The sequence below is a fragment of the Oncorhynchus keta genome, unplaced genomic scaffold (assembly GCF_023373465.1).
Source record: "Oncorhynchus keta strain PuntledgeMale-10-30-2019 unplaced genomic scaffold, Oket_V2 Un_scaffold_2010_pilon_pilon, whole genome shotgun sequence".
Classification (NCBI taxonomy): domain Eukaryota; kingdom Metazoa; phylum Chordata; class Actinopteri; order Salmoniformes; family Salmonidae; genus Oncorhynchus; species Oncorhynchus keta.
This window is the reverse complement of record NW_026290854.1, coordinates 435,001-448,415: the sequence shown is the minus strand read 5'-3', so window position 1 is coordinate 448,415 and position 13,415 is coordinate 435,001. Positions and strand designations below refer to the sequence as shown.

Genomic DNA, 13,415 nt, shown 5'->3' with positions numbered 1-13,415 from the left:
ATGAAGAGAGGTGCTGACTGTCTGTGTGTTTAAATGAAGAGAGGTGCTTAAATGAAGAGAGGTGTTAACTGTCTGTGTGTTTAAATGAAGAGAGGTGCTGACTGTCTGTGTGTTTAAATGAAGAGAGGTGCTAACTGTCTGTGTGTTTAAATGAAGAGAGGTGTTAACTGTCTGTGTGTTTAAATGAAGAGAGGTGTTAACTGTCTGTGTGTTTAAATGAATAGAGGTGCTGACTGTCTGTGTGTTTAAATGAAGAGAGGTGTTAACTGTCTGTTCTTGTCCACAGAGACATTGACGGCTTTCCTCGACCCTGGAGGTGGGAGGAAGGAGAGAAGAAGAGAGGGAACGAGGAAAAATAGGAAGATAGACATCCTCCCTGGGGGTTTGGGAGAAAGGGAGAAAAAAGAGAGAGGGAATGACAAAGTGAGAAAAATAAACTGAGGGGCTAATACCATCATCCCTTAGGGGAGAGAGAAAAAGACAGAGAGGGAGGGAGAGAGAGAGAGGGAGGGAGAGAGAGAGAGAGGGAAAGAGAGAGAGGGAGGGAGAGAGAGAGGGAACGAGAGAGAGTGGAGAAAGGGACAGAGAGAGAGGAGAGAGGGACAGAGAGAGTGGAGAAAGGGACAGAGAGAGAGGAGAGAGGGACAGAGAGAGGGACAGAGAGAGGAGAGGGACAGAGAGAGAGGGACAGAGAGAGAGAGAGAGAGAATAGAGAGAGAGAGAGAACAAGAAAATGAGGTAATGACAAAGAAATTGACCCAGAAGGACTGCGACCACCTGCCCTGAGGGTGATGACGAGGATCATCAGGATCTGGTCCTAGATCAGAGCGCACCACTGAAGAATAGTAATGTGTTGGTTGCATAAGGGCTGCACTGAGATCAGTTCTGACAGAGAAACCTAGTCAAATGGGAGCAACCTGGCCAAACGGGAGCTGGAGGACACCATGAACCTGACCTAGAATCAGTGATGGTCATCACATATGTACGGATGTACTATGGCACTTTACCACCACAAATGAGATTCTAGACACTAAACCTAACCTTAAATCTTTCCTAATCTTACCTAATCTAACCCCATAACCCTAACCTTAAATCTTTCCTCATCTAACCTAATCTTACCCCCTAACCCTAACCTTAAATCTTTCCTCATCTAACCTAATCTTACCCCTTAACCATAACCTTAAATCTTTCCTAATCTTACCCCCTAACCCTAACCTTAAATCTTACCTAATCTTACCCCCTAACCCTAACCGTAACCCTTCCTAATCTAAACTAATCTAACCCCTAACCCTAACCTTAAATCTTTCCTAATCTAACCTAATCTTACCCCCTAACCCTAACCTTAAATCTTTCCTAATTTAACCTAATCTAACCCCATAACCCTAACCTTAAATCTTTCCTAATCTAACCTAATCTTACCCCCTAACCCTAACCTTAACCCTTCCTAATCTAACCTAATCTTACCCCCTAACCCTAACCTTAAATCTTTCCTAATCTTACCTAATCTAACCCCATAACCCTAACCTTAACCCTTCCTAATCTTACCCCCTAACCCTAACCTTAATGCTTTCCTAATCTTACCTAATCTAACCCCATAACCCTAGCCTTAATGCTTTCCTAATCTAACCTAATCTAACCCCATAACCCTAACCTTAACCCTTCCTAATCTAACCTAATCTTACCCCCTAACCCTAACCTTAATGCTTTCCTAATCTTACCTAGTCTAACCCCATAACCCTAACCTTAATGCTTTCCTAATCTAACTTAATCTAACCCCCTAACCCTAACCTTAAATCTTTCCTAATCTAACCTAATCTTACCCCCTAACCCTAACCTTAAATCTTTCCTAATCTAACCTAATCTTACCCCCTAACCTTAAATCTTACCTAATCTTACCTAATCTAACCCCATAAATACCTTGGTACTTGCTCATAAATGTCCATGACCATGTCAGTCATTTAGCAGACTCTCTTATCCCTAGTTATTGACAGCGAGAGCATTCATTTTAAGGTAGCTAGGTGAGACAACCACCTCTCACTGTTCTAATAAATCTAATCGTTCCGCAATAAAGCAGATTTCTGCAAAGTCAGTGCTAGTGAGATAAGACTTGCTAGTAAGATAAGACGTGCTAGTGAGATAAGAGGTGCTAGTGGGATAAGACTTGCTAGTAAGATAAGACATGCTAGTGAGATAAGACGTGCTAGTGAGATAAGATGTGCTAGTAAGATAAGATGTGCTAGTGAGATAAGACATGCTAGTGAGATAAGACGTGCTAGTGCTAGTAGATAAGACGTGCTAGTGAGATAAGACGTACTTGTGCTAGTGAGATAAGAGGTGCTAGTAAGATAAGACGTGCTAGTAGATAAGACGTGCTAATGAGATAAGATGTGCTAGTAAGATAAGACATGCTAGTGAGATAAGACGTGCTAGTAAGATAAGACGTGCTAGTGAGATAAGACATGCTAGTGAGATAAGACGTGCTAGTGCTAGTAGATAAGACGTGCTAGTGAGATAAGACGTGCTAGTGAGATAAGACATGCTAGTGAGATAAGACGTGCTAGTGAGATAAGTGACTGCTAGTAAGATAAGATGTGCTAGTGAGATAAGACATGCTAGTAAGATAAGATATGCTAGTGCTAGTGAGATAAGACATGCTAGTGAGATAAGACGTGCTAGTGAGATAAGACGTGCTAGTAAGATAAGACGTGCTAGTGAGATAAGACGTGCTATTAAGATAAGACAGTGCTAGTGAGATAAGTCAGTGCTATTAAGATAAGACATGCTAATGAGATAAGTCAGTGCTAGTAAGCAGGGTAGCCTAGGGGGCGGCAGGGTAGCCTAGTGGTTCAAACCCCCGAGCTGACAAGGTACAAATCTGTCGTTCTACCCCTGAACAGGCAGTTAACCTACTGTTCCTAGACCGTCATTGAAAATAAGAATTTGTTCTTAACTGACTTGCCTGGTTAAATAAAGGTAAAATAAAAAATAAAATAAAAATAAGACGTGCTAGTGAGATAAGACATGCTAGTGAGATAAGACATGCTAGTGAGACAAGACGTGCTAGTGAGATAAGACGTGCTAGTGAGATAAGACGTGCTAGTGAGATAAGACGTGCTAGTGAGATAAGACGTGCTAGTGAGATAAGTCAGTGCTAGTGAGATAAGACATGCTAGTGAGATAAGACGTGCTAGTGAGATAAGCCGTGCTAGTGAGATAAGACATGCTAGTGAGATAAGACGTGCTAGTGAGATAAGACAGTGCTAGTGAGATAAGACGTGCTAGTGAGATAAGTCAGTGCTAGTGAGATAAGACGTGCTAGTGAGATAAGATGTGCTAGTAACATAAGGACAAGGGTGTTGCTGTTTGTTTCTGAAGATAGAGCCAGTTCCTAATCTTACCCCTAACCTTAGCCTAAGTAACTTTGACCTTTTATCCCTTATCCTTATCCCACATTAAGGACAAGTAGCTCAAGTAGCTCGGACTTACCCCTAACCTTGCACATAAATTCTGATGATACAGTCCTCTACTGCTGCTGCAGTGTCATGAGTAGCATTATATAAGGGCTGTACTGAGGTCAGTGTTGACAGACAGAGCAAGCCTTGAGTAGACAAGACAGCACCATGAAGCTGACCCTGGACCAGTTATCAGCCCAGCTCAGCTTCACTCCTCTGCTGCATGCAGAGAACGCCACACAGGCCAGACTCAACAACAGTTACAGCTTCTACGACTCCCTCCTCCTCCCCTCATCCTCCTCCTCATCCCTCCTTCCCCCTGACTCTCTCCTCCCGTCTTCCTCCCTCTACCCTCCTGATCCTCCCCTCTTCTCCTCCTCCTCGTCCCTCTTCCCCTCTTCCCTCCTCCCTCCTGATGATTCAGAGCTGACCAGTTTGTTATGGACGGTCCATGAGCCGACCACGGTGGCCCTGACACTCATGTACTGCCTGTCCTTCCTGGTGGGGTTCGTAGGGAACATCATGTCAATGAAGGTGCTGACCAACCGACGTAGCGAGAGGCTAGCCGCGGTCAGCGCCACACGGTACCTCCTGGTTAACCTGGCGGTGTGCGACCTGGCCGTGGTGTGTGTCTGCATGCCCATAACGCTGGGTCACCAGATCTACTCGGCCTGGGTCTACGGGGACTTCCTGTGCCGAGCGGTCCCCTTCACCCAGGCCGTCTCCGTGTCGGCTAGCGTGCTAACGCTAACTGTCATCAGCGTCAATCGTTACTTCAGTGTACGCTGCCCGCTCCGCGCCCGCTCCCTCTTCACCCGCCGCCGGATCCTCGGGACGGTCGCCGTGGTGTGGGTGGTGTCATCGGCGATCTGCGCCCCATTGGTGTTCATGAACCGGCGAGATGAGATCAGCCTGGGGGCGTCGTTTGTGATCCCTGTGTGCCAGGAGGTGTGGCCGGGGCCGCGTCTGAAACAGGGCTACACCGTCCTGCTCTTCGTGGCGCTCTACTGCATCCCCGTGACCTTTAACCTCACCATCGGCTTCCTGACTGGCCGCCGGCTCTGGGGGGACGGGAAGCGGACGTTTACGGAACTCGACTCCCGAAGCCGAGCGCTGCACACTGAGCGCCTCAAGACGAGGAAGAAGATCGCCAAAATGGTGGTGTCCCTGGTGCTGCTGTTTGCAGTTTCCTGGCTGCCCCTGTATCTGGCTGAGTTCTGGATCGACCGAGTGCAGCATCCGCCATCTTGGCTCATGCAGAGCCAACCCTTTGCCCAGTGGCTGGGCCTCACCAACTCCAGCCTCAATCCTATCTGCTACTGTTTCATAGGTAGGACTGCTGTGTCTTCATTCATCAGGACTTCCTGCTTCTTATCACGTCATATTCTGTTCATAACTCATTGAAATGTATGAATGAATTAATGAAAAAAAAAACAGCCAGCATTCACTAGATGTAGTCTCAGTTGGTATTTAGATGTTGGAATGTTCTTTTTAATGCATCTGTTCCCAAAATAACATCCTGTTTGTCCTGTCCTGTCCTGACCCCTTCTTCTTCTTCTATGTTATCCTCTTCCTGTCCTGACCCCTTCTTCTTCTTCTATGTTATCCTCTTCCTGTTTGTCCCCTTCTTCTTCTTCTATGTTATCCTCTTCCTGTTTGTCCCCTTCTTCTTCTTCTATGTTATCCTCTTCCTGTTTGTCCCCTTCTTCTTCTTCTTCTATGTTATCCTCTTCCTGTTTGTCCCCTTCTTCTTCTTCTTCTTCTTTCTTCTTCTTCTTCTTCTATGTTATCCTCTTCCTGTTTGTCCCCTTCTTCTTCTTCTTCTATGTTATCCTCTTCCTGTTTGTCCCCTTCTTCTTCTTCTTCTTCTTGTTCTTCTTCTTCTTCTTCTACTTCTTCTTCTTCTTCTTCTTTGTTATCCTCTTCCTGTTTGTCCCTTTCTTCTTCTATGTTATCCTCTTCCTGTTTGTCCTCTTCTTCTTCTTCTATGTTATCCTCTTCCTGTTTGTCCCCTTCTTCTTCTATGTTATCCTCTTCCTGTTTGTCCCCTTCTTCTTCTTCTATGTTATCCTCTTCCTGTTTGTCCCCTTCTTCTTCTTCTATGTTATCCTCTTCCTGTTTGTCCCCTTCTTCTTCTATGTTATCCTCTTCCTGTTTGTCCCCTTCTTCTTCTTCTATGTTATCCTCTTCCTGTTTGTCCCCTTCTTCTTCTTCTATGTTATCCTCTTCCTGTTTGTCCCCTTCTTCTTCTATGTTATCCTCTTCCTGTTTGTCCCCTTCTTCTTCTTCTATGTTATCCTCTTCCTGTTTGTCCCCTTCTTCTTCTTCTATGTTATCCTCTTCCTGTTTGTCCCCTTCTTCTTCTATGTTATCCTCTTCCTGTTTGTCCCTTCTTCTTCTTCTATGTTATCCTCTTCCTGTTTGTTATCCTTTCCTTTTCTTCTTCTTCTATGTTATCCTCTTCCTGTTTGTCCCTTCTTCTTCTTCTATGTTATCCTCTTCCTGTTTGTCCCCTTCTTCTTCTTCTTCTTCTATGTTATCCTCTTCCTGTTTGTCCCCTTCTTCTTCTTCTATGTTATCCTCTTCCTGTTTGTCCCCTTCTTCTTCTTCTCTTCTGTTTGTCCCCTTCTTTCTTCTTCTATGTTATCCTCTTCCTGTTTGTCCTTCTTCTTCTTCCTTTCCTGTTTGTCCCTTCTATGTTATCCTCTTCCTGTTTGTCCTCTTCTTTTGTCTTCTTCTTCTATGTTATCCTCTTCCTGTTTGTTATCCTCTTCTTTTGTCCTCTTCCTTTTCTTCTTCTATGTTATCCTCTTCCTGTTTGTCCCCTTCTTCTTCTTCTATGTTATCCTCTTCCTGTTTGTCCTCTTCTTCTTCTTCTTTATCCTCTTCCTGTTTGTCCCCTTCTTCTTCTTCTTCTTCTTATCCTCTTCCTGTTTGTCCCCTTCTTTCTTCTTCTATGTTATCCTCTTCCTGTTTGTCCTTCTTCTTCTTCTTCTTCTATGTTATCCTCTTCATGTTTGTCCCTTTCTTCTTCTATGTTATCCTCTTCCTGTTTGTCCTCTTCTTCTTCTTCTTCTATGTTATCCTCTTCCTATTTGTCCCCTTCTTCTTCTTCTATGTTATCCTCTTCCTGTTTGTCCTCTTCTTCTTCTTCTATGTTATCCTCTTCCTGTTTGTCCTCTTCTTCTTCTTCTTCTATGTTATCCTCTTCCTGTTTGTCCTCTTCTTCTTCTTCTTCTATGTTATCCTCTTCCTGTTTGTCCTCTTCTTCTTCTTCTATGTTATCCTCTTCCTGTTTGTCCTCTTCTTCTTCTTCTTCTATGTTATCCTCTTCCTGTTTGTCCTCTTCTTCTTCTTCTATGTTATCCTCCCCCTTCACAGGTGATCTCCACCGTGGGGCCAAGGTGTTCCGTACCCACTACCACCGCCGGATCGCTGCTCTCTTTGGTTCCTCTTTCGCCAACTCCGCCACGACCACTGCCGCCGAGGGAGGAGTAGCCGCGGCAACCGTGGCCGCGTCCACGGCAGCCATTCCCAAGTTGTTTACCTTTTCCAGGGGGGCAGGGGGGCCAGGCAAGTTGGAGGACGGGTCTGATTACAGTCTGTCTGACTGGTACAAGTCCAGCCCCAGTGTGTGTGAGAAATCCCTACTACCCAGTCATCCTGACAGGCCACAAACACTCTCTATACGGACCGTCTGTCGGGACATAATGGACACCTCCCCTTTAAATAGAGACTGTGGGGGTAGGAAGGACACACTCCCTTTAAGACGACACTCTGAGGACGAACGAGGGGACACCCTCCCTTTATGGCCTTTAGCATCTGAGGACAGAAGAGACACCTTGCATTTAAGACCGGCCTTTGGGGACAGACTGGACACCCAGATTGGACACCTCCCTTTAAGGCAAATCTTCCCTTTAAGCACTGTCTCTGTGGACAGCAGAGTGGACCCCTCTCCTTTAAGACCAGGTGGTGGGGGTGAGAAAACAGACAGCCTCCCTTTAAGAGGAGACACTTCTCCTTTAAGTCGAGACTCTGCGGACATTATATCAGACCATATAACAAGCCTGTGAACTCTGTGGATCGTCAGATGAAGTCAGAGAGAGAGAGAGAGGCCTTGGAGGTAATCACTAATCTATAGGGGAGATGTTCACAGGGAGGGATAAACACACACACACACACACACACATCCTGGATCGATAGACTGTCTGTTGTATCATCAACACAGTGGGACCTGTTTATCTCCCTGCAGCCAGTTGGGAAACTACGCCCATTGGCTCACTGCCTGTGATTGACAGCCCACGGTGATCCTGCCCACTGGTGTTTACAAAGCAGTTTATCCTCCGTTAGTAGGGATAATGTGCATCCCAAATGGCACCCTATTCCCTATATAGTGCACTACTGTTGACCAGATTGGCACCCTATTCCCTACACAATACACTACTGTTGACCAGAGCCCGTAGTAAATAGTGTGTCATTTGAGATGCATGGATTGTCATTGTTGCTCCGTGTTTAGACCAGAGCCCTATTCCCTATATAGACCAGGGCCCTATTCCCTATATAGACCAGAGCCCTATTCCCTATATAGACCAGGGCCCTATTCCCTATATAGACCAGGGCCCTATTCCCTATATAGACCAGGGCCCTATTCCCTATATAGACCAGAGCCCTATTCCCTATATAGACCAGAGCCCTATTCCCTATATAGACCAGGGCCCTATTCCCTATATAGACCAGGGCCCTATTCCCTATATAGACCAGGGCCCTATTCCCTATATAGACCAGGGCCCTATTCCCTATATAGACCAGGCCCTATTCCCTATATAGACCAGAGCCCTATTCCCTATATAGACCAGGGCCCTATTCCCTATATAGACCAGGGCCCTATTCCCTATATAGACCAGGGCCCTATTCCCTATATAGACCAGGGCCCTATTCCCTATATAGACCAGGGCCCTATTCCCTATATAGACCAGGGCCCTATTCCCTATATAGACCAGGGCCCTATTCCCTATATAGACCAGGGCCCTATTCCCTATATAGACCAGGGCCCTATTCCCTACCGTGTTGTCGCGTTATCCAGGCAGGGATATTTCTGCATGTCTGGTAGGCTTACCGCAGCACAGGGTCACGTTATCCAGGCAGGGATCTTTCTGTCTGTCTGGTAGGCTTACCACAGCACTGGGTCACGTTCTATCACAAAGGAAATACATAATTCATAACACTGTGTGATTATTGACTGGGGACGCGTTTGATTGTAACACTGTGGGATTAATGATTGGGAACATGTTTGATTGTAAACACTGTGTTACCAATGATTGGGGACGTGTTTGATCGTAACACTGTGACTGACTGGGGACGTGTTTGATCATAACACTGTGTGACTGACTGGGGACGTGTTTGATCGTAACACTGTGTGACTGACTGGGGACGTGTTTGATCGTAACACTGTGTGACTGACTGGGGACGTGTTTGATCGTAACACTGTGACTGACTGGGGACGTGTTTGATCGTAACACTGTGTGACTGACTGGGGACGTGTTTGATCGTAACACTGTGTGACTGACTGGGGACGTGTTTGATCGTAACACTGTGACTGACTGGGGACGTGTTTGATCGTAACACTGTGACTGACTGGGGACGTGTTTGATCGTAACACTGTGTGCCTGACTGGGGACGTGTTTGATCGTAACATTGTGTAACAGAAGACTCATTCTGTTACCATGCTGACAGACAGCAGAGGACTCATTCTGTTACCATGCTGACAGACAGCAGCAGAGGACTCATTCTGTTACCATGCTGACAGACAGCAGCAGAGGACTCATTCTGTTACCATGCTGACAGACAGCAGCAGAGGACTCATTATGTTACCATGCTGACAGACAGCAGTAGAGGACTCATTCTGTTACCATGCTGACAGACAGCAGCAGAGGACTCATTCTGTTACCATGCTGACAGAAACCGAGGACTCATTCTGTTACCATGCTGACAGACAGCAGAGGACTCATTCTGTTACCTTGCTGACAGAAACAGAGGACTCATTCTGTTACCATGCTGACAGACAGCAGCAGAGGACTCATTCTGTTACCATGCTGACAGACAGCAGCAGAGGACTCATTCTGTTACCATCCTGACAGACAGCAGAGGACTCATTCTGTTACCATGCTGACAGACAGCAGCAGAGGACTCATTCTGTTACCATGCTGACAGACAGCAGCAGAAGACTCATTCTGTTACCATGCTGACAGACAGCAGCAGAAGACTCATTCTGTTACCATGCTGACAGACAGCAGCAGAAGGACTCATTCTGTTACCATGCTGACAGACAGCAGCAGAAGACTCATTCTGTTACCATGCTGACAGACAGCAGAGAAGACTCATTCTGTTACCATGCTGACAGACAGCAGCAGAGGACTCATTCTGTTACCATGCTGACAGACAGCAGCAGAAGACTCATTCTGTTACCATGCTGACAGACAGCAGCAGAAGACTCATTCTGTTACCATGCTGACAGACAGCAGCAGAAGACTCATTCTGTTACCATGCTGACAGACAGCAGCAGAAGACTCATTCTGTTACCATGCTGACAGACAGCAGCAGAAGACTCATTCTGTTACCATGCTGACAGACAGCAGCAGAAGACTCATTCTGTTACCATGCTGACAGACAGCAGCAGAAGACTCATTCTGTTACCATGCTGACAGACAGCAGCAGAGGACTCATTCTGTTACCATGCTGACAGACAGCAGCAGAAGACTCATTCTGTTACCATCCTGACAGACAGCAGCAGAAGACTCATTCTGTTACCATGCTGACAGACAGCAGCAGAAGACTCATTCTGTTACCATGCTGACAGACAGCAGCAGAAGACTCATTCTGTTACCATGCTGACAGACAGCAGCAGAAGACTCATTCTGTTACCATGCTGACAGACAGCAGCAGAAGACTCATTCTGTTACCATGCTGACAGACAGCAGCAGAAGACTCATTCTGTTACCATGCTGACAGACAGCAGAAGACTCATTCTGTTACCATGCTGACAGACAGCAGCAGAAGACTCATTCTGTTACCATGCTGACAGACAGCAGCAGAAGACTCATTCTGTTACCATGCTGACAGACAGCAGCAGAAGACTCATTCTGTTACCATGCTGACAGACAGCAGCAGATAACTAAACCGGATGTGATTCATTTCAACTGAACATGACTTGTTATTATGTTGTGTCCGATGTCCAGATTAAATTTCTGCTACAACTGCAACACATTATTGTGTGGTATCAGTGTTGGGGTTAATCAGAATGTCTGATGTGTTTTTTCCAGGTGTTCCTCGTGGAATGTTTTGTTCAGAGAAAATAAACAATTTATGACCTCATCTGTTAGCATGTCAGAATGTTAGAATACTAGAATGTTAAAATGATACAGCAGAATGTTAGAATACTAGAATGTTAAAATGATACAGCAGAATGTTAGAATACTAAAATGTTAAAATGATACAGCAGAATGTTAGAATACTAGAATGTTAAAATGATACAGCAGAATGTTAGAATACTAGAATGTTAAAATGATACAGCAGAATGTTAGAATACTAGAATGTTAAAATGATACAGCAGAATGTTAGAATACTAGAATGTTAAAATGATACAGCAGAATGTTAGAATACTAAAATGTTAAAATGATACAGCAGAATGTTAGAATACTAGAATGTTAAAATGATACAGCAGAATGTTAGAATACTAGAATGTTAAAATGATACAGCAGAATGTTAGAATACTAGAATGTTAAAATGATACAGCAGAATGTTAGAATACTAGAATGTTAAAATGATACAGCAGAATGTTAGAATACTAGAATTAGAAGCCATGAGATTACAACCCAACACAACAGACACTAGCCAATGAGGAGAGGATAGTCACTAGATGATCACGCTAGCGAGGACAAAGGTGGTGTAAGGGCAGATTTCCTCCTCTTCGTCTGAAGAGGAGGTGTAGCAGGGATCGGACCAAAACGCAGCGTGGTAAGTGTCCATATCGTTTATTATAAAACATAAACTGAACACTAACAATAAACGAATACGTGAACTAACAAAACTGAAAAACACCCACAAACCAACAGTGAAACCCAGGCGACCTAAGTATGATTCTCAATCAGAGACAACTAACGACACCTGCCTCTGATTGAGAACCATACTCGGTCGAAACAGAAACCTAAACATAGAAACACAAAACATAGACTGCCCACCCCAACTCACACCCTGACCATACTAAATACAGACCAAACAAAGGAAAATAAAGGTCAGAATGTGACAGGTGCACGTGTCTGAAATCTGTCCTGCCTACTACTTACTAAAACTATGTACTGTGTACTACTGATCGTACTACATAGTATTTAGATTGTACACAGTACATACTATGTGATGGTGTAGTAGTATACTGTAGAATACTATAGTACACACTGTAGTAGCCCTTGAGCATGCGCAGTACATACTATATGATGTAGTAGTATACAGTAGAATACTATAGTACACACTGTAGTAGCCCTTGAGCATGTGCAGTACATACTATATGATGGTGTAGTAGTATACTGTAGAATACTATAGTACACACTGTAGTAGCCCTTGAGCATGCGCAGTACATACTATATGATGGTGTAGTAGTATACTGTAGAATACTATAGTACACACTGTAGTAGCCCTTGAGCATGTGCAGTACTTACATTTACATTTACATTTAAGTCATTTAGCAGACGCTCTTATCCAGAGCGACTTACAAATTGGTGCATTCACCTTATGACATCCAGTGGAACAGTCACTTTACAATAGTGCATCTAAATCTTAAAAGGGGGGTGAGAAGGATTACTTATCCTATCCTAGGTATTCCTTAAAGAGGTGGGGTTTCAGGTGTCTCCGGAAGGTGGTGATTGACTCCGCTGTCCTGGCGTCGTGAGGGAGTTTGTTCCACCATTGGGGGGCCAGAGCAGCGAACAGTTTTGACTGGGCTGAGCGGGAACTGTACTTCCTCAGTGGTAGGGAGGCGAGCAGGCCAGAGGTGGATGAACGCAGTGCCCTTGTTTGGGTATAGGGCCTGATCAGAGCCTGGAGGTACTGAGGTGCCGTTCCCCTCACAGCTCCGTAGGCAAGCACCATGGTCTTGTAGCGGATGCGAGCTTCAACTGGAAGCCAGTGGAGAGAGCGGAGGAGCGGGGTGACGTGAGAGAACTTGGGAAGGTTGAACACCAGACGGGCTGCGGCGTTCTGGATGAGTTGTAGGGGTTTAATGGCACAGGCAGGGAGCCCAGCCAACAGCGAGTTGCAGTAGTCCAGACGGGAGATGACAAGTGCCTGGATTAGGACCTGCGCCGCTTCCTGTGTGAGGCAGGGTCGTACTCTGCGGATGTTGTAGAGCATGAACCTACAGGAACGGGCCACCGCCTTGATGTTAGTTGAGAACGACAGGGTGTTGTCCAGGATCACGCCAAGGTTCTTAGCGCTCTGGGAGGAGGACACAGTGGAGTTGTCAACCGTGATGGCGAGATCATGGAACGGGCAGTCCTTCCCCGGGAGGAAGAGCAGCTCCGTCTTGCCGAGGTTCAGCTTGAGGTGGTGATCCGTCATCCACACTGATATGTCTGCCAGACATGCAGAGATGCGATTCGCCACCTGGTCATCAGAAGGGGGAAAGGAGAAGATTAATTGTGTGTCGTCTGCATAGCAATGATAGGAGAGACCATGTGAGGTTATGACAGAGCCAAGTGACTTGGTGTATAGCGAGAATAGGAGAGGGCCTAGAACAGAGCCCTGGGGGACACCAGTTACTTACTATATAATGTTGTAGTAGTATACTGTAGAATACTATAGTACACACTGTAGTAGCCCTTGAGCATGTGCAGTACATACTATATGATGGTGTAGTAGTATACTGTAGAATACTATAGTACACACTGTAGTAGCCCTTGAGCATGCGCAGTA

The 13,415-nt window shown here is 45.4% G+C and overlaps 1 protein-coding gene across 5 annotated transcripts; it reads left to right on the top strand.

Moving 5' to 3' along the window:
• The first annotated feature begins 714 nt into the window (after window positions 1-714).
• LOC118381488 (neuropeptide FF receptor 1-like) lies at window positions 715-11,371 on the top strand. Of its 5 annotated transcripts, XR_008130051.1 has the most exons (4): window positions 715-982; window positions 3,967-4,782; window positions 6,834-7,575; window positions 9,186-9,770. XR_008130051.1 is itself a non-coding variant. In XM_035768430.2 (2 exons), the coding sequence occupies exons 1-2, from the start codon at window positions 3,621-3,623 to the stop codon at window positions 7,523-7,525; spliced, it is 1,854 nt and encodes a 617-aa protein (XP_035624323.2). In that variant the 5' UTR covers window positions 2,498-3,620; the 3' UTR covers window positions 7,526-9,111. The 5 variants fall into 5 exon arrangements, 1 of the variants encoding a protein (XP_035624323.2); XR_008130050.1 differs by lacking the exons at window positions 715-982; window positions 9,186-9,770 and adding an exon at window positions 10,081-11,371 and having other exon boundaries at window positions 2,498-4,782; XR_008130049.1 differs by lacking the exon at window positions 715-982 and having other exon boundaries at window positions 2,498-4,782; window positions 9,590-9,770.
• The last annotated feature ends 2,044 nt before the right edge of the window (window positions 11,372-13,415 follow it).

Bases quoted from the DNA above. Each gene is read 5' to 3' on its own strand.
- LOC118381488 (XM_035768430.2), top strand. From the start codon at position 3,621: ATGAAGCTGACCCTGGACCAGTTATCAGCCCAGCTCAGCTTCACTCCT. The intron at 4,783-6,833 runs GTAGGACTGCTG...CCCCCTTCACAG, and splicing joins TATCTGCTACTGTTTCATAG to GTGATCTCCACCGTGGGGCC.